The sequence below is a fragment of the Phyllobates terribilis genome, unplaced genomic scaffold, assembly GCF_046119375.1.
Source record: "Phyllobates terribilis strain yellow unplaced genomic scaffold, ASM4611937v1 Scaffold_9__5_contigs__length_417890890, whole genome shotgun sequence".
Classification (NCBI taxonomy): domain Eukaryota; kingdom Metazoa; phylum Chordata; class Amphibia; order Anura; family Dendrobatidae; genus Phyllobates; species Phyllobates terribilis.
In genome coordinates this window covers 391,110,927-391,132,628 of record NW_027362769.1, presented here as the reverse complement: position 1 = coordinate 391,132,628, position 21,702 = coordinate 391,110,927, and the positions used below count along the sequence as shown (strand labels likewise).

Here is a 21,702-nt window from a genome sequence, read left to right as displayed (position 1 = left end):
TTTTTTTCAGGCTCCTCATAAAGAAAAAATGCACCAGGACCGCGGAGTTCAGCAGGGTCTTTAGACGCACAGCGGGCAGGAGTTTACATGGAATCTCATCCACTTTGCTTGGACAGTTAAACGCAGCAGATTTTCTGCACAAAAATAGTATCAGAAAAAAACCCGCAGCATTTACATTATGTGTGAACACGGCCTAACTGTCCAAACAAAGTGGATGTGAATTCATGAGAACTGCTGCCCACTGTGCGTCTAAAGACGCTGCTGAACTCTGCATTTTTGATGTTTCTTTTATCTGTGGAGCCTGAAAAATGCAGGAAAAAAAATGCAACTTCAAATCTGCACCAAAAATGAATCAAATAAAGAGGAAAGGCATAAAAATGCAGCATAAACTTAATAATCAGAGAAGATTGTTGTGACATGCAGAAGTAGTGCTGTTGCAGTGTGTGACATACAAAAGTAGTGCTGTTGCTTTAAAAGCATACAGCAGCTATTAGAAGTAACACAAGCACAGGAGACAGGAAGTGTTGTGCTCCAGAAATATCCAGCAACTAGAGGGGTTAACACAGTCACAGGAGAAGGGGAGTGTTTTAGCAGAGCCCCAGGGGGATTGTGGGGTAGTTGGTTACTGTTCTGGATGGAGCCGTAGAGAAAGGTGGTGTGTGATCTGTATCTCACAGAAGACAAGGGAACAGAATTCAGGTCAGGAGGGAAGGTAAACACAGGTCAGATAGACTCCCTGAGCTAACAGTGTAGAGTATTATCGGGCAGAAAGATAAGGACTGGAAGGAATCGTGTCATAGGGATCATCTCCCTCATCAAATCCTCCCCCCCTCCATCTCCATGCAGGATAAAGAATGCTGTGTACTAGTGAGTCCATGTGGAGGAAAAGCCTGCTGTTTATGCATAGAAGTGTGCTGCCGAGAGATCTAATCTGTGCTGAATTATGCTACTGAAGAGACTGACGTTACTGTGCCTGCTTTATGAGAGTGTACTGTAATGAAGATTGTTGCAGTAATATCCCTGAATTGCACTGGCCGTGCTTCAGATTAAATTCCACTGTTAAACTGTTGAAAAAGACTCTTGTCAGATGTGTCTGGTCAGCAACTGAATCTATCGTGTGCCTGAGAGAAGCTGCAGCATATGGTAGCCCTGAGTAACGGTTCCCCCAGGATTCCAACAAATTCATGAAACCCGTCTCGTCCCTATCTGAACTTAGGCGGCGTCTGTGTAACATTATTATTGTGTCGTGTGGTGCAGACACCTGCAGTAAACAAGCACCATTTACAATACGTGTGAATACAGCCTCAGAGTTACTTTATTATTAAAAGTGTATGGGTTTAATGGAGACAAAAATCAAACACCATTTTTTAATGCCGATCACCATAAATAATCTGATTGCTTTACTGTACAGATTGTTATGATTATATCTCTTTCACACGTCAGTGTGTGAGTGACAGGGCACCGCTCACTGAGCTCAGCGCAGGTCAGGGACCCACTCGCTGCAGCGAGTCATTCTCCTCTACTCCTCAGCGCGTGTGGTCAGATAGATTACAGAGTAGGACACTTAGCACAGGTGAGTATAAGGATTTTTTATTTTATTCTTATTTTTACAGGTTTTGGAGACAGCAGGAGCAGAATACTACTCTCAACATTGTGCCCTGCTCACGCTGATCGCAACGCCAGCAGGGGACAATGATGAGAGCAGCGTTCAGCACCCAGTGCTTGGGAACAGAGCTAACTGTACCGCTGATTCCCAGGCGACGGTACGTGTGATACTGATGCGGCGCACGATTGCCACACGTATCACACGCCTGGACATACGGACACAGATATCTCCAGTACTGATTATTCCACTACCAGAAATATCGGGATGTGTGAAAGGCCTTTCGGGGACAACAAGCACGTCTGTTATTTGCTGATCTATGATGTTTATTTTTAAAAAAGCTCAGTAAAACTGTCGTTATTGTAAATGTGATTCATTATTTTTTAGTAATTTTAAAGGAAGAAAAAAATTGCTGACTTTTTTATTTTACCCCTAGAATACATTGAAATACACACATAGAAATGAACCAGTATGTAGAGATGTAGCTCTATGTACCAGTACAATCTGCCTACAGTAAAGAAGAAGAAGAGAAAGTGGAATACCAGTCACATTCAATTAGAGAAAATGATGTACATGTTATTGCAGGTAGTGGTGTACATAGAAATCAAAGGGCCCCATAGCCAATATTCAAACAGCCCCACATCCCCCTCCACAAAAAAAATATATATTTTTTTTACTGTGGATGAGTGTATATATATATATACATAAACATGTTTTGTAAGACTTATATTATGGTCTGTTATAAACATGATGGCATCACCTAATGCTGATGGAGTATAAATACACTGCTCAAAAAAATAAAGGGAACACTAAAATACCACATCCTAGATATCACTGAATGAAATATTCCAGTTGCAAATCTTTATTCATTACATAGTGGAATGTGTTGAAAACAATAAAACATAAAAATGATCAATGTAAATCAAAATTAATATCCCATGGAGGTCTGGATTTTTTATGATACTCAAAATCAAAGTGGAAAATCAAATTACTGGCTGATCCAACTTCAGGGGAAATACCTGAAGACAACGAAATGCTGCTCAGTATTGTGTGTGGCCCCCACGTGCCTGTATGACCTCCCTACAACGCCTGGGCATGCTCCTGATGAGGCTGAGTATTGTGTGTGGCCTCCACGTGCCTGTATGACCTCCAAACAACGCCTGGGCATGCTCCTGATGAGGCTGAGTATTGTGTGTGGCCTCCACGTGCCTGTATGACCTCCCTACAACGCCTGGGCATGCTCCTGATGAGGCTGAGTATTGTGTGTGGCCTCCACGTGCCTGTATGACCTCCCTACACCGCCTGGGCATCCTCCTGATGAGGCTGAGTATTGTGTGTGGCCTCCACGTGCCTGTATGACCTCCCTACAACGCCTGGGCATGCTCCTGATGAGGCTGAGTATTGTGTGTGGCCTCCACGTGCCTGTATGACCTGCCTACAACGCCTGGGCATGCTCCTGATGAGGCTCAGTATTGTGTGTGGCCTCCACGTGCCTGTATGACCTCCCTACAACGCCTGGGCATGCTCCTGATGAGGCTGAGTATTGTGTGTGGCCTCCACGTGCCTGTATGACCTCCCTACACCGCCTGGGCATGCTCCTGATGAGGCTGAGTATTGTGTGTGGCCTCCACGTGCCTGTATGACCTCCCTACAACGCCTGGGCATGCTCCTGATGAGGCTGAGTATTGTGTGTGGCCTCCACGTGCCTGTATGACCTGCCTACAACGCCTGGGCATGCTCCTGATGAGGCTCAGTATTGTGTGTGGCCCCCACGTGCCTGTATGACCTCCCTACAACGCCTGGGCATGCTCCTGATGAGGAAGCTGATGTTCTCCTGAGGGATCTGCTTCCAGACCTGGATTAAAGCATCAGTTAACTCCTGGACAGTCTGTGGTGCAACAGGTTGGTGGATGGAAAGAGACATGATGTCCCAGATGTGCTCGATTGGATTCAGGTCTGGGGAATGGGCAGGCCAGTCCATAGCTTCAATGACTTCAGCCAAATGAGGTCTGGCATTGTCATGCATCAGATGGAACCCAGGGCCCACTGGACCTGCATATGGTCTCACAATGGGTCTGAGGATCTCATCCCGGTACCTAATGGCCGTCAGGGAACAACCTCTGGCTAGCACATGGAGGGCTGTATGGCCCTCCAAAGAAATACCTCCCCACACCATTACTGACCCACTGCCAAACCGGTCATGCTGGAGGATGTTGCAGGCAGCAGATCGCTCTCCACGTCGTCTCCAAACTCTGTCACATGTGCTCAGTGTGAACCTACTCTCATTTGTAAAGAGCACCGGGCACCAATGTGGAATCTGCCAAACTTTGTGTTCTCTAGCAAATGCCAATCGCCGTGCACGGTGTTGGGCTGTAAGCACAACACCCACTTGTCGATGTTGTGACCTCATACCACCCTCATGGAGTCTGTTTCTGACAGATTGAGCAGACACATGAATGTTAGATGCCTGCTGGAGGTCATTTTGCAGGGCTCTGGCAGTGCTCCTCGTGTACCTCCTTGCACAAAGGAGGAGGTAGCGGTCTTGCTTCTGGGTTGTTGCTCTCCTACGGACCCCTTCACTTCTCCTGGTGTACTGGCCTGTCTCCTGATATCTGCTCTATGCTCTGGACACTGTGCTGACAGACACAGCTACCCTTTTTGCCACAGCTCGAATTGATCCTGGATGAGCTGCACTACCTGAGCAACTTCTGTTGGTTGTAGACATCGCCTCATGCCATTGTACCTCTAGGGGTGAGAGCAATGGCAAAATGCAAAAGTGAATAAAATAGCAGCCAAAAAGGATGAGAACAGAGAAATGGTCTGTGGTTACAACCCGCAGAATCACTCCATACTACCTGTAATATGAAGAACCACTAGAGGGCGCACACTGTACATGATACCAGGGACATACTACCTGTAATATAGAGAACCACTAGAGAGCGCACATTGTACATGATACCAGGGACATGCTACCTGTAATATAGAGAACCACTAGAGGGCGTACACTGTACATGATACCAGAGACATACTACCTGTAATATAGAGAACCACTAGAGGACGCACATTGTACATGATACCAGTGGCATGCTACCTGTAATATAGAGAACCACTAGAGAGCGCACATTGTACATGATACCAGGGACATACTACCTATAATATGGAGAACCACTAGAGGGAGCACATTGTACATGATACCAGGGACATACTACCTATAATATAGAGAACCACTAGAGGGAGCACATTGTACATGATACCTGTGACATACTACCTGTAATAAGGAAAACCACTAGAGGGCGCACATTGTACATGACACCAGTGACATACTACCTGTAATATAGAGAACCACTAGAGAGCGCACACTGTACATGATACCAGGGACATACTACCTGTAATATGGAGAACCACTAGAGGACGCACATTGTACATGATACCAGGGACATACTACCTGTAATATAGAGAACCACTAGAAGGCGTACACTGTATATTATACCAGTGACATACTACCTGTAATATGGAGAACCACTAGAGGGCGCACATTGTACATGATACCAGGGACATAATAGCTATAATATAGAGAACCACTAGAGGGCGGACATTGTGCATGATACCAGGGACATACTACCTATAATATGGAGACCCATTAGGATAATATAGACTTTGTAAGCATTATAGGTGCAATCTGGTTAAAGTATGTAAATGTAATACACAGTGTTTGTGAGGGAGATCTGCCCAGCTACATACTGTAGGAGCAGACATAGTTAAAGTTTGGGACTAGCCCATAGTGAGAGGGAAAAGCCCCAGTAAAAAGGAGACTGCTTCCTGATAGGGAGTCAGATAGGGAAGTACTGTAGCCAAGGTCAAGTACAAGTGCAGTGGACTGCTGGTCTCAGCAAGAATCTATCATTCAGGGCAGCGGGATGCCTTACTGAAATCCCTTGCGAACATTCCTGCACCATCCAGAGCTCAATGCTCAGTACAGGTACAATGAAGAGTACCTTATCATCTGCATACAGGAGACGATGGACGTGGAACCACGTGAAGGGAATGTAATGGATCCCAGATGTACTGAGGAACTGGACAGGAAATCCCTGGGTGTAGTGCTGGCGTCCCTGCCCTCTGCTAGGCAGGGACGCTGTTCCCCTCACCGCTCTGCTCCGTGCCCGGCGTCCCTCTCCCGCTCTGCTGGCAGCGCGCGCTCCTTCCCGGCCACTGTGCTTAGGGCGCGCGCGCGCGCTCTCCCTCCCTCTTAAAGGGGCCGCGCGCGCCGTCCTAAGGAGTCCCCGGCCAATGGCCGGAGGACTTTACCATATATAAGGCACCTCCTCCAAAATGGAGGTGCCCGAGCAATGTTGTTGCACTGTTCTACTCTGCTTCAGCCCTCAGGTCCCGTTGCCAGTTACCTGCCAGTTACCTGCCTGATTCCTGCCAGTGTCCTGCCAGTTTGCTGTCTGTTTCCTGCCTGTTATTCCTGCTACCTGCCTGCCTGCCTGAGGTCCGACGGTCTGCCTTACAACTCTGGTCAGTCTGTCTAAGGACCAACTTGCCCGCTCACCTGGGAGCGCACATCAGCTACCTGCCTGCCTGCCTGAGGTCCGACGGTCTGCCTTACAACTCCAGTCAGTCTGTCTAAGGACCAACTTGCCCGCTCACCTGGGAGCGCTCCTCCGCTACCTGCCTGCTTGCCTACCCGGAGGCTCCGCCGTCACGTGCTGTGACCACCAGCCATTCCAGAGACTCTTGCCCGCTCACCTGGGAGCGCTTCTCCGCTACCTGCCTGCTTGCCTGCCCGGAGGCTCCGCCGTCACGTGCTGTGACCACCAGCCATTCCAGAGACTCTTGCCCGCTCACCTGGGAGCGCTTCTCCGCTACCTGCCTGCTTGCCTACCTGGAGGTTCAGCCATCACAGGTCGTACCTACCCTTTACCTAGAGACTGCCCCGGTCACTTGCCGTGACCTCCAGCCCGTTCACCCAGAGACTGTCCCGGTCACTTGCCGTGACCCCCAGCCCGTTCTTCCAGAGACTGTCCCGGTCACCTGCTGTGACTGCCTGCCTAGTCACCACCCGCTCCCTTACAAGGACCGCCCCCTTGTATAGTAGCTCAGAGGTTCCGCCTCCCAGACCCGTTACAGTTTGCTCGGGCAATGGAACCCGGTGGCACCCAAGTTCCCTCGCTCTCGGACCTGTGTCATGAACTGTCCCGTCAAAGGTCCCAACAGGAGTCCATCCTGGGTCACCTGCGAAATGTCAATACTCGCCTGGACACTGACTGCTCCACCAACAACCTCCGCCAGTGCCATGTCTCGCAATCCGGCAGCTCCGCTGTCCACTAACACCATGATATCCTACCCCGGACCTCGGCTTTCTGCACCTCCTCGCTTCGGAGGCGACTCAGCCCAGGCTCGGGGCTTCATAAATCAGTGCACCCTGCACTTTGAACTATTGTCCCACCAGTTTAACTCCGACCGAGCCAAAATTGCATTCATCATGTCCCATCTCACCGGGGAGGCCCTGGCCTGGCTAAATCCTCTATGGGAGAGAGGAGACCCCCTGGTGTCCAACTTGCCTGCTTTTCTCACGGCTTTCCGGAAGGTCTTCGACGAACCCGGACGGAAGACCTCATCCGCATCATCGTTGCTACGCCTCCGTCAGGAAAGTCTCACCGTGGGCCAATATGCCATACGGTTCCGTACCCTTGCCTCGGAGCTGGCCTGGGATAATGACGCTCTGGTTTCCGTCTTCTGGGAGGGTCTGTCCGGCCGTATTAAAGATGAACTTGCCGGTCGGGACATTCCTACCACTCTCGATGACTTAATAACTCTTGCCACCCGGATTGACCTACGGTTCCAGGAGCGTACCAGAGAGGTCACCCGTGAGAGGAGGCTACCACGTCTAGCTCCTACTTTTCAGAAACCCGTCACTCCTTCTGTCTCTAACCAAGTACACCCTCCTGAGCCTATGCAGGTCGACCAGACCAAGATGGTCAAGACCCGTCAGGACTTACGCCGTGCCGAGGGGACCTGCTTCTACTGTGGCAGTAAGGAGCACCGGATCCGTGCCTGCCCGGAGAGGTCGGGAAACGCCTGTGTCTAGGTTCGCTCAGAGAGGTCCACCTAGACAAGAATAAATCCTCTCCATCCCTGCTGTTGTCAGTTTCAATCGTCTACGGGGAGAACCGTTATTTCGAACTAGCCCAACTGGACTCTGGAGCAGCCGGGAATCTTATTTCACAGTCCCTGGTAGAGAAATACCGCATCCCCACCAAACCTCTGGCTGTACCCTTGTCTGTTGCTGCCGTGGATGGGGGGCTCTTACCACGCCCCATCCAACTCATCACCGAATCCATTACTCTGCAGGTGGGAATGCTGCATTCTGAAAGTATCTCCTTCCATGTTCTGCCTGGACTCTCTCACGCCCTCTTGCTAGGCCTACCTTGGCTCCAGAGACATGCACCCGTTCTTGACTGGCAGACCGGAGAAGTCCTTCGCTGGGGACAGGGCTGCCATAAGACCTGTCTGGTTCCCGTTCATCCCGTCCGTCCTTCTCCTACCCCAGCTAATCTACCTGGACTTCCGATTCCTTATTGGTCTTATGCTGATGTCTTTAATAAAAAGGAGGCAGAGACACTACCCCCTCATAGACCATACGACTGCCCTATCGACCTGTTACCTGGTACTTCTCCTCCCCGTGGGCGTATTTATCCATTATCCGCTGCTGAGACCCGGTCGATGTCCGAATATATTGAGGAGAATCTGGCCAGGGGATTCATCCGGAAATCTACCTCCCCGGCGGGAGCAGGCTTCTTTTTCGTCAAAAAGAAGGACGGCTCTCTCCGTCCCTGCATAGACTATAGAGGCCTTAACCAGATCACGGTAAAGAATAAGTACCCCCTTCCGCTCATTCCGGAGTTATTTGATCGTCTGAGGGGGGCTAGAATCTTCACCAAACTGGACCTCCGTGGGGCGTACAACCTGGTTCGTATCCGTCAGGGGGATGAATGGAAGACGGCATTCAACACCCGGGACGGCCACTATGAATATCTGGTAATGCCCTTTGGCCTCTGTAACGCTCCTGCCGTCTTTCAAGAGTTGGTCAATGACATCTTCCGGGACCTTCTCTACTCCTGCGTAGTGGTGTACCTGGACGACATCTTGGTCTACTCTCCGGATCTCCAGACTCACCGGAGGGATGTTCGTCAGGTCCTGCTCAGGCTCAGGCAGAACCATCTCTACGCTAAATATGAGAAGTGCCTCTTTGAGCAGACCTCGCTTCCGTTTCTGGGCTACATTATCTCTCAGACCGGCCTACAAATGGATCCTGAGAAACTGTCTGCCATCGAGAAATGGCCCCGACCAGAGGGGTTGAAGGCTATTCAACGGTTCCTGGGCTTCGCCAACTATTACCGCCTCTTCATCCCGCACTTCTCTTCCCGGACTGCCCCAATTTCCGCGCTCACCCATAAGGGTACTAATCCCAAAGAGTGGCCGCCCGAAGCAGAGGAGGCCTTTCTTTCCCTAAAACAGGCCTTCTCTTCCGCCCCGGTGCTGCATCGCCCGGACGGCAACAAGCAGTTCTTCCTGGAAGTTGACGCCTTCTCCTCTGGAGCCGGAGCGGTACTTACTCAAAAATCATCTTCCGGGAGAATGGTAACTTGTGGCTTCTTCTCCAAACTCTTCTCCTCTTCTGAGCGCAACTATTCCATAGGAGACCGAGAGTTATTGGCCATCAAGCTGGCGTTGGAGGAGTGGCGTTACCTACTCGAGGGGGCTCTTCATCCGGTAATAATTTACACTGACCACAAGAACTTGGCTTACCTCCAGCATGCCCAGAGACTTAACCCGCGCCAAGCCCGGTGGTCCTTGTTTTTTGCTCGCTTTGATTTTGTTCTTCATTTTCGCCCGGCTGACAAAAACGTCAAAGCAGACGCCTTGTCCCGATCCTTTCTGGTGTCCGATCTCGAGGAAGAACCTAAACATATCATCGACCCCGCCAGAGTAATGCAGGTGGCTCCCGTGAGTCTAAATCGTCTCCCTCCCGGTAAGACGTTTGTTTCAGTACCTGATCGGGAGAAGATCCTACACTGGGGCCATTCGTCTAAACTAGCTGGCCACGCCGGTCAGAAAAAGACCCTCCAGCTTATTGCCCGGCACTAGGCCTACCCTGCACAAGTACATAATAGACTTTGTTTCTGCCTGTGTGTCCTGCGCCCGCAACAAAGTCCCGAGACATCTGCCAGCCGGACGCCTCCTTCCGCTTCCTGTACCTGCTGCCCCCTGGCAGCATATAGCAATGGACTTTATAACTGATCTCCCCGTCTCTGCCGGTTGTACGGTCATTTGGGTGGTCGCTGACCGCTTTTCCAAGATGGCTCACTTTATTCCCCTGCCAGGCCTTCCGTCTGCACCCGAGCTGGCTAAAGACTTTATCCGCCACATCTTCCGTCTTCATGGCCTGCCCCTCCACATCGTGTCGGATCGTGGGGTACAGTTCACCTCACGTTTCTGGAGAGCCACTTGTAAATTACTAGACGTCACCCTGGACTTCTCTTCCGCTTACCACCCACAGTCCAATGGTCAAGTGGAGCGGATCAATCAGAACCTGACCAGTTACCTCCGGCACTTCGTTAATGCCCACCATTCTGACTGGGTGGATCTCCTACCATGGGCCGAGTTCTCTTATAATAATCACGAGAGCGAATCCTCCTCCAAATCCCCGTTTTTTGTAGTCTTTGGTCAGCATCCTCGGATTCCTTTTCCTGTCTCCACCTCTGTGGACAACCCGGCTGCGGAATCTCTCGTTAGCAAATTTTCCTCCATATGGGAGAGTACCCGGTCCGCACTCCTTCTGTCATCCGAGCGTATGAAAAGACACGCTGACAAAAAACGCCTGGATCCTCCACAATTTCGTCCAGGAGATAAAGTCTGGCTCTCATCTAAATATGTTCGACTCAAGATACCTTCTTACAAGTTAGGGCCTCGGTTCATCGGTCCTCTGGAGGTCATCAGTCAGATCAACCCGGTGGCCTATAAATTGAAACTCCCGGCCAACTTACGGATCCCTAACTCCTTCCATGTATCTCTCCTCAAACCCGTGGTGCTTAACTCTTTTTCCAAGTCTACAGGTACGCCTCCTGCTCCGGTTTCTGCTGAGGACGAGTTTGAGGTAGAGAACATTCTTGCCACCAAAAGGGTAAGAGGAAAGACCTTTTTTCTGGTAGATTGGAAGGGGTTTGGTCCTGAGGAGAGAACGTGGGAGCCCCGGGAGAACATCCATGCCCCTCTCATCCTAGCTAAATTTCTATCTGGCCTAAAAAAGGGGGGGCCTAAAGGGGGGGGTACTGTAGTGCCGGCGTCCCTGCCCTCTGCTAGGCAGGGACGCTGTTCCCCTCACCGCTCTGCTCCGTGCCCGGCGTCCCTCTCCCGCTCTGCTGGCAGCGCGCGCTCCTTCCCGGCCACTGTGCTTAGGGCGCGCGCGCGCGCTCTCCCTCCCTCTTAAAGGGGCTGCGCGCGCCGTCCTAAGGAGTCCCCGGCCAATGGCCGGAGGACTTTACCATATATAAGGCACCTCCTCCAAAATGGAGGTGCCCGAGCAATGTTGTTGCACTGTTCTACTCTGCTTCAGCCCTCAGGTCCCGTTGCCAGTTACCTGACAGTTACCTGCCTGATTCCTGCCAGTGTCCTGCCAGTTTGCTGTCTGTTTCCTGCTACCTGCCTGCCTGCCTGAGGTCCGACGGTCTGCCTTACAACTCCGGTCAGTCTGTCTAAGGACCAACTTGCCCGCTCACCTGGGAGCGCACATCAGCTACCTGCCTGCCTGCCTGAGGTCCGACGGTCTGCCTTACAACTCCAGTCAGTCTGTCTAAGAACCAACTTGCCCGCTCACCTGGGAGCGCTCCTCCGCTACCTGCCTGGTTGCCTACCCGGAGGCTCCGCCGTCACGTGCTGTGACCACCAGCCATTCCAGAGACTCTTGCCCGCTCACCTGGGAGCGCTTCTCCGCTACCTGCCTGCCCGGAGGCTCCGCCGTCACGTGCTGTGACCACCAGCCATTCCAGAGACTCTTGCCCGCTCACCTGGGAGCGCTTCTCCGCTACCTGCCTGCTTGCCTGCCCGGAGGCTCCGCCGTCACGTGCTGTGACCACCAGCTATTCCAGAGACTCTTGTCCGCTCACCTGGGAGCGCTTCTCCGCTACCTGCCTGCTTGCCTACCTGGAGGTTCAGCCATCACAGGTCGTACCTACCCTTTACCTAGAGACTGCCCCGGTCACTTGCCGTGACCTCCAGCCCGTTCACCCAGAGACTGTCCCGGTCACTTGCCGTGACCCCCAGCCCGTTCTTCCAGAGACTGTCCCGGTCACCTGCTGTGACTGCCTGCCTAGTCGCCACCCGCTCCCTTACAAGGACCGCCCCCTTGTATAGTAGCTCAGAGGTTCCGCCTCCCATACCCGTTACACTGGGGCTGACAGAGCCAGCAAATGTAGGGAAAGTCCAAGAGGAACGGATAGTAATGCTGAAAATGTACTGTATTACTGAAACGAGGAATAAGAAGCGTTGTGCCCGATACTGCGTGTTACAATCTGATGAACTTCAACTGTCCAGTAAACTTCTCTGTGTTAAAACGAACCGGGTGTCCCCTGAGTTATGTGTGGCGATTTCAGAAGATGGAGGCCTGGAGGCAGCGGAGGCGTGGAGACAGCGGAGGACTGGAGACAGCGGAGGCCTGCGGCCTACAAGTGAGTGTGATCCCCCCCACACCTGACAGCACAATGGGACTGGGACACAATATTCCTGTAAAGTGCCAGAGCGTAACTGGACAGCAGCTCCATCATGACTACCGCTCTGCAGCACGTTACACATACACACATTCATATACATACACACATATTTATACAGTCAAACACATACATGTACACACACACTACACATATATTACATACACACGCTCTCTATGATGTAAATACTGGGCACACCGTCTCTTTACTGGGCAGATCCTACACTTAGTTCATTCCCCCAGTGCAAAACATAACAGAGTAGCGACAAGGAGCTGCAGAAATCTCTGTGATAGAGGGGACATAGGACAGAGAACAGCCCCCTGCTCCTGCCGGGCCGTCCATGCCAGGATCCCTCCTCCTCTGCCCTCTACTCTCTGACCCGAAGATGCTGAGGTGTGTTCCTAAAGTAACAAGAGGTCAATGGAGGATGCACCCAGCACAATGTCAGCCATGCTGGGCATCCTTCACTCTCCTGTCCCCTAAGTAAGCACTCACCAGTGGGGCGCCTCATGCAGGAGGACAGAGACATTAGCAGCCAATGAGCGCTCTCAGTCTGATGGGGAAGCGTTCATTGGCCAGCATTCCTCTCTTCCTGCATGACAAGGTCCCTTTTCCAATGCCCTCACCTGGCATAGCGCTGCAGCAAATTCCATGCATGTAAGGTGCCCAGGGTGTTAGCCGTGGGCGAGCTGCTGCTTCTCCACACCCTGGCACCCCACAAATAAACTGTCCCAGTCCATCAATGTTATGTTGTGTACATTGCATTGTACTCACTTTCAGGTCAGAGGTCTCCGCTGAATCCACATCCTTTGGTCCAGGATCAGCCACACACACATCAGGGGACACAAGGTTCGTTATAACAAGTTCAACTTTACTGGACAGTTTAGATACAACAGTCTTTAACATGCAGTTTCTGGCACAGCCCACATTTCAAGCCTCTGCTCACGTTCACCTGGAACAATCCCTACGCTTGATCCTCTTGTCAGCCACAGGAATTTCTTGCCTGGCCCCGAGATCTGCTACATTTCCCACATGCATTTCCCCGTCCGGCTTTCTCTGTATGGAAGGGAACAAGGCAGACTCCTCAGTGCCTAGTTCATGCCGTAGGCCCCTGATGTTACAGGGATTTCTGCAGAAAATTTGGTACAACCTCATACTGTCAGAACGATATGTACTCCAAGTGCCTCCAGCCCACTGCCACCTATACTTCAACTTCAGACAAACCTCTATCTAACTAAGACTGACTAAACCAGGAAGTGATTCCCCTTTTTGATTGACCTAGACCCATCTCAATTTGGGCTGGTGCCAAACAGTAATTGTCTCTTTACTCTGTTTCTGGACAACTTAACCTTTCACCTACATTCTAACATCACCACTTAACTACAGTCACTGTCTTCTAACAGTATGCACTAAGCACATTACACTTACAAGGCCCATCACACTCTAACTGATGTCCTCCTGTACCTAAAGCCACTGGTTATCTCTAACCTAAGCACGAAACTGTATCCTATACTTTCCCATTATCTTATACACTAATAGGTCCACCACTGCCTATCTGCCCTAATGTTCCTATCCATCACTAACACTAAACTATATTCTATACTGTCCCTACCCCTGAGCTGAGTGTGCTAGGTCACCTTGGGCATTACAATCCAGTGCCCACACAGCAGCATCAGTGCCTATAACATTCTATGCATTTTACCATAAAACATAATACAACCGCATATTAGTATTCACACTACAATTGTTGTCTTCAGGGGCAGGTATACGACAGTGTCTGTCACACCGCTACACGTGGACAGAGCAGAGCTGACCAGCGCATGGCCAAAGCTTGTCAGAGAATATCGCGCCCCTCCCCTTGTGATATGAGCTGGTGTCCTAGGCAGCTGCCTGCCCTGCCTGCCCCTTGTCCTGGCCTTGGGTGCCAGCACCCGTCCCACCAAACATGTAAACGTCCCCCTATAAATTTAGACATTTTTGGTTTCTGGTGGGAGCATCAGGTGTCAGGAAATATGGAGAGAAATCAACTACAGAAAAGTCGATCTTTATTTCACTTCACGTAACAATGACGAGATCTGATAGAAAATACACGAATCCCACCACCCTCCACCGTCCTCGGGGTCTCGGCAATTACCAGTAATATAGTGAAACTGATCAGACGTCGCCTGGGTCCTCGAAAGCTGCTGTAGATATTGGGGAGATTACAGGGGGGCTTCCCATGGTGGTTTATAGCTAGAATATGTCATCACTTTATTTATTGGAGACCCCACAGCCCTGAGAATGAAGGGGCCACAGAGCTGATATAGTGCTGCATCCCCTCCCTGTTACCCTGCACAGCGGCGCTCCGGACCCCCTGATGTGCCCCCCATCCACTGCGGCTGTACTGCAGCTCCTGCACCGGGGGAGTCCAGAGCTCCGATGTGCAGGAGGATGAACTAACGCTGCAGCCCCTTTATTCTCAGGATCGGTGGGGGTCCCGGAGTCAGAGAGTGATGACATATCCCAGCTATATACCAGCACTTTAACACATAGGATTAACCCTTTACTGAATAACAATTATCAGTCTCAGGACAATTCACCCATTAATATTTACATTCTGCTCAATCATTGATTCTGCATCTGATCTACAGGGAAGAAGAAAAAACAATAGGAACAATCCCCCCCATGACTCCCCCCATATACATTGTATTATTAGAGGGTCCTGCTGATAACTCACTATATACAGATGTGTCCATGTGACAAGAAACAATGTAATTATAATGTGACGTGGACGACATCGGCCTCAGCTTCTTAGTGTAACAGAGGCTCCATCCTCCACAGAGAAGACAACATGTAGGGGTTCAGTGAAGGAGGCGGTGAAGGTGTGTAAGTGTCTGATGGGGTCACACAGCTCATAGAAGGACAGACGCCCGGCCTCATAGTCTAAGAAGACTCCAAGTGTCGGACATGTTGGCTTTACACTGAGGGCTGATCTGACTGAGTTGTGCCATACATTATATTCTCCGTCACACATATACAAACACCAAGATTTATCATTATATATAATATGAGACTGTTCTCCTTTCCTTTCTATACTGGGATAGGACAATCCAGCGTCACACCTTCCTATCTGGTTCCACTCTACCTCCCAGTAATATCGTCCTGAGGAGAGGCCACATCTGCTTAACACCTGGGAATAACTCACAAATCTTCCTGGTGATTTTGGTCTCTCCTGTTCTTCTTCTGAATTTGTTGCTGTTTTCAGATCTTCTGATATCTTCACCCTTCTATGAGCAGTGTCCACATCCAGCAATATGTCTGGGACATGGACCCCGAGCTCTGATGATACATTGGTGACAATATCCCTCATAGATCGGTGTAATGTCAGTGAGATCAGAACCTCATCCAGATTCTCCTCAGAACTGACCTCTCCACCATCTCCCCCTGTGTCCTCATCACCTCCATGACTACACACTGTAATGTCACTTTCTTGTAAGAGTCTTATTGGGTCGGTGACATGACACATCTCCTCCACGTGACGCATCTTCCTGGACAGCTCGTCCTCCAGTATTTCCAGCTTCTTGATCAGATGCGATATCTTATCCACAATCTTCTCCTCCTGCCTGGAGACCTCGCTCAGCGCTTTCTTTTCTGCCATTTCTAGTTGCTTCTTAATGACCATAAATGTCTTACTGATGTTCTTCTTCTTTTCGGAGGTTTTCTCCTGGATATTCCTGTTACGATCCTGCAGATTGTGGACTCTTGTCTGAATTTCTGCTTTTTGTGGATTTAGTTCATCCAGATATTTCCTCAGTTTCTCCTTCTTCTCAGAAGCCTCATCTAGAAGCTCCACCTGGTGTCCTCGGTGTTCACCAACCAGACAGCAAGACACACACAGACAAGCCGGGTCCTGCGGGCAGTAATACTCCAGAACCTTCTTGTGGAGGGAACATTTTTTGTTGCCAAAGGAGCCAGTGGGTTCTGTTAATATATGATCTAACGTCGTATTATGGGCTGTAAGGTGGTCGTCACATAGAGAGGTCTCACAATGTAGACAAGATTTCACAGCAGATCCTACACTTAGTTCATTCCCCCAGTGCAAAACATAACAGAGTAGCGACAAGGAGCTGCAGAAATCTCTGTGATAGAGGAGACATAGGACAGAGAACAGCCCCCTGCTCCTGCCGGGCCGTCCATGCCAGGATCCCTCCTCCTCTGCCCTCTACTCTCTGCCCCGAAGATGCTGAGGTGTGTTCCTAAAGTAACAAGAGGTCAATGGAGGATGCACCCAGCATAATGTCAACCATGCTGGGCATCCTTCACTCTCCTGTCCCCTAAGTAAGCACTCACCAGTGGGGCGCCTCATGCAGGAGGACAGAGACATTAGCAGCCAATGAGCGCTCTCAGTCTGATGGGGAAGCGTTCATTGGCCAGCATTCCTCTCTTCCTGCATGACAAGGTCCCTTTTCCAATGCCCTCACCTGGCATAGCGCTGCAGCAAATTCCATGCATGTAAGGTGCCCAGGGTGTTAGCCGTGGGCGAGCTGCTGCTTCTCCACACCCTGGCACCCCACAAATAAACTGTCCCAGTCCATCAATGTTATGTTGTGTACATTGCATTGTACTCACTTTCAGGTCAGAGGTCTCCGCTGCATCCACATCCTTTGGTCCAGGATCAGCCACACACACATCAGGGGACACAAGGTTCGTTATAACAAGTTAAGCTTTACTGGACAGTTTAGATACAACAGTCTTTAACATGCAGTTTCTGGCACAGCCCACATTTCAAGCCTCTGCTCACGTTCACCTGGAACAATCCCTACTCTTGTTCCTCTTGTCAGCCACAGGAATTTCTTGCCTGGCCCCGAGATCTGCTACATTTCCCACATGCATTTCCCCGTCCAGCTTTCTCTGTATGGAAGGGAATAAGGCAGGCTCCTCAGTGCCTAGTTCATGCCGTAGGCCCCTGATGTTACAGGTATTTCTGCAGGAAATTTAGTACAACCTCATGCTGTCAGAACGATATGTACTCCGAGTGCCTCCAGCCCACTGCCACCTATACTTCAACTTCATACAAACCTCTATCTAACTAAGACTGACTAAACCAGGAAGTGATTCCCCTTTTTGATTGACCTAGACTCATCTCAATTTGGGCTGGTGCCAAACATTAATTGCCTCTTTACTCTGTTGCTGAACAACTTAACTTTTCACCTACATTCTAACATAACCACTTAACTACAGTCACTGTCTTCTAACAGTATGCACTAAGCATATTACACTTACAAGACCCATCACACTCTAACTGATGTCCTCCTGTACCTAAAGCCACTGGTTATCTCTAACCTAAGCACTAAACTGTATCCTATACTTTCCCTATATCTTATACACTAATAGGTCCACCACTGCCTATCTGCCCTAATGTTCCTATCCATCACTAACACTAAACTATATTCTATACTGTCCCTACCCCTGAGCTGAGTGTACCAGGTCACCTTAGGCATTACAATCCAGTGCCCACACAGCAGCATCAGTGCCTATAACATTCTATGCATTTTACCATAAAACATAATGCAACCGCATATTAGTATTCACACTACAATTGTTGTCTTCAGGGGCAGGTATACGACAGTGTCTGTCACACCGCTACACGTGGACAGAGCAGAGCTGACCAGCGCATGGCCAAAGCTTGTCAGAGAATATCGCGCCCCTCCCCTTGTGATATGAGCTGGTGCCCTAGGCAGCTGCCTGTCCTGCCTGCCCCTTGTCCTGGCCTTGGGTCCCAGCACTCGTCCCACCAAACATGTAAACGTCCCCCTATAAATTTATACATTTTTGGTTTCTGGTGGGAGCATCAAGTGTCAGGAAATATGGAGAGAAATCAACTACAGAAAAGTAGATCTTTATTTCACTTCACGTAACAATGACGAGATCTGATAGAAAATACACAAATCCCACCACCCTCCACCGTCCTCGGGGTCTCTGCAATTACCAGTAATATAGTGAAACTGATCAGACGTCGCCTGGGTCCTCGAAAGCTGCTGTAGATATTGGGGAGATTACAGGGGGGCTTCCCATGGTGGTTTATAGCTAGAATATGTCATCACTTTATTTATTGGAGACCCCACAGACCTGAGAATGAAGGGGCCACAGAGCTGATGTAGTGCTGCGTCCCCTCCCTGTTTACCGAGCACAGCGGCGCTCCGGACCCCCTGATGTGCCCCCCATCCACTGCGGTCGTACTGCAGCTCCTGCACCGGGGGAGTCCAGAGCTCCGATGTGCAGGAGGCTGAATTAATGCTGCAGCCCCTTTATTCTCAGGATCGGTGGGGGTCCGGGAGTCAGAGAGTGATGACATATCCCAGCTATATACCAGCACTTAGGATTAACCCTTTACTGAATAACAATTATCAGTCTCAGGACAATTCACCCATTAACCCCTTCATGACTAGGTGATTTTCCGTTTTCTCCTCCCCTTCTTCCAGGAGCCGTAACTCTTTTTTTTTAGTTAATATGGCCATATGAGGACTTGTTTTGTTGCGTGACAATTTCTACTTTTGAATGACCCCATTGATTTCACCATATAGTGTACTGGAAAACAGGAAAAAAGTCCAACTGTGGGGAAATTGCAGAAAAAAGTGCAATTCTACAATAGTTTTTTTTGTTTTTTTATTTATCATGTTCACTATATGGTAAAACTGACGTGGGAATATGATTCTCCAGGTCAGTACGAGTACGCAGACACCAAACATCTATAGGTTTATTTTTAATTAAATGGTAAAAAAAACACCAAAACATTTTGCATTTGTTGCTATTTTTTGAGACCCGAAACAGTTTCATTTTTGGGATCTGGGGCCGGTGAGGGCTTATTCTTTGCGTCCTGAGCTGACATTTTTATTGATACCTTTTTGGGGTAGATCCGATGTTTTCATCGCCTCTTATTGCATTTTATTGCAATGTTCCGGCGACCAAAAAACTGTAATTCTGGTGTTTTTATTTTTTTCTCGTTCCACCTTTTACCGATAAGATTAATTTAATTTATATTTTGATTGATCAGAAATTTCTGAATGCAGCGATACCAAATATATGTATTTTTTTGTTTGTTTTAATTTTAATGCTGCAAAAGGAGCGACATTGGAAGTTATGTTTTATTTTTTTATATTTTGAAAAACTTTTTTTCTTTAACTTTTAACTGCATTTAATAGTCCCCTTAAGAGACTTGAAACTGTGATCGTCTGATGCAGGTTCAGAGCGTGAGCCCGTAGCAAAGGTGGGAACACGACATATGACGTAAGTTTACGTCAAATGTCGTGAAGAGGTTAATATTGACATTCGGTTCAATCATTCATGCTTAATAAAATATAAGTAGAGACAAAATAATCCAACAGGAGAAATCCCCCCATGACTCCCCCCATATACATTGTATTATTAGAGGGTCCTGCTGATAACTCGCTATATACAGATGTGTCCATGTGACAAGAAATAATGTAATTATAATGTGACGTGGACGACATCGGCCTCAGCTTCTTATTGTAACAGAGGCTCCATCATACACATAGAAGACAACATGTAGGGGTTCAGTGAAGGAGGCGGTGAAGGTGTCTAAGTGTCTGATGGGGTCACACAGCTCATAGAAGGACAGACGCCCAGCCTCATAGTCTAAGAAGACCCCAAGTGTTGGACATGTTGGCTTTACACTGAGGGCTAATCTGACTGAGTTGTGCCATACATTATATTCTCCATCACACATACCCAAACACCAAGATTTATCATTAAGTCCAATACAAGACTGTTCCCCTTCCCTTTCTATACTGGGATAGGACAATCCGATTTCACATCCTCCTATCTGGTTCCACTCTACCTCCCAGTAATGTCGTCCTGAGGAGAGGCCACATCTGCTTAACACTTGGGGGAAATCCACAAATCTTCCTGGTGATTCTGGTCTCTCCTGTTCTTCTTCTGAATTTGTTGCTGTTTTCAGATCTTCTGATATCTTCACCCTTCTATGAGCAATGTCCACATCCAGCAATAAGTCTGGGACATGGACCCCGAGCTCTGATGTTACATTGGTGACAATATCCCTCATAGATCGGTGTAAGGTCAGTGATATCAGAACCTCACCCAGATCCTCCTCAGAACTGACCTCTCCACCATCTCCCCCTGTGTCGTCATCACCTCCATGACTACATACTGTAATGTCACTTTCTTGTAAGAGTCTTATTGGGTCGGTGACACGACACATCTCCTCCACGTGACGCATCTTCCTGGACAGCTCGTCCTCCTGTATTTCCAGCTTCTTGATCAGACGAGATATCTGGGACACAATCTTCTCCTCCTGCCTGGAGACCTCGCTCAGCGCTTTACTTTCAGCCATTTCCAGTTGCTTCTTAATGTCCATAAATCTCTCACTGATGTTCTTCCTCTTATCGGAGGCTTTCTCCTGGATCTTCTTCTTACGATCCTGCTGATTCTGGACTCTTGTCTGAATTTCTGCTTTTTGTGGGTTTAGATCATCTAATTGTTTCTTCAGCTTCTCCTTCTTCTTCTCAGAGGCCATGTCCAGTAGCTCCACGTCATGTCCCTTGTGGTCTCCGGCCACCCAGCAGGACACACAGACACAGGCGGCGTCTTTAGGGCAGTAATATTTCAGGATCTCATTGTGTGTGGAGCATTTCTGATCCTTAAACGACACTGTTGGTTCAATTATATTGTGATTCACTGACTTGTTATGGGCTGCGAGATGTTCCTCACACATGGAGGTCTCACACTGCAGACATGTCCTTACAGCCGGTACAGGAGACTTTGTACAGTAAGTGCAGAAGATTCTGGTCTCCTCCATATCAGGCTGAGTAGATGAGAAACGCTCCACTATGTTCCTCAGCTTCCGGTTCTTCTCCAGGGCCGGACGCTCCGGATATTCTGCTCTGCAGTCAGGACAGGAATACCCTCCAGCCGCCTCCTGGGCAGCCAGCACACTCACAATACACGAGCGGCAGAAGTTGTGTCCACATCTCAGGGATACGGGATCTGTATAGAGGCTCAGGCAGATGGAGCAGTTCAGCTCGTCCCTCAGCTCAGCAGACGCCATTGTAGTGGGAAAGAGCAGGAACCGAAAGCTAAAAAATTTCTTCCGGTAAGAAGGGTGGAGAGTCTGTGCAGGATAATTAACCCCTACAGCATACCTCACAACTTTTTAAAAAAAGAAAGAGGCAGAAATCATGCGCCATGCCCCTGGCCACATCCCAATCCACACTCATTTACCATTATCCTTCTCCCCCGGCAGGAGGAGTTGTCAGAGGGGCGCTGGCAGTGAGTGAAATTCTATGTGTCTTCAGGCTTCTGAATTCTCACAGC

At 49.3% G+C, this 21,702-nt stretch overlaps 1 protein-coding gene and 1 pseudogene across 1 annotated transcript; both read right to left on the bottom strand.

Moving 5' to 3' along the window:
- Nucleotides 1–13,222: 13,222 nt before the first annotated feature.
- On the bottom strand, nucleotides 13,223–17,244 carry LOC141161423 (tripartite motif-containing protein 16-like). The gene is made up of 2 exons (XM_073646232.1): nucleotides 17,159–17,244; nucleotides 13,223–16,490 (listed from the first exon to the last, which is right to left on the bottom strand). The coding sequence occupies exons 1-2, from the start codon at nucleotides 17,242–17,244 to the stop codon at nucleotides 15,155–15,157; spliced, it is 1,422 nt and encodes a 473-aa protein (XP_073502333.1). The 3' UTR covers nucleotides 13,223–15,154.
- A 990-nt stretch (nucleotides 17,245–18,234) lies between these two features.
- LOC141162516 (E3 ubiquitin/ISG15 ligase TRIM25-like) lies at nucleotides 18,235–21,487 on the bottom strand (annotated as a pseudogene).
- Between the last annotated feature and the right edge of the window lie 215 nt (nucleotides 21,488–21,702).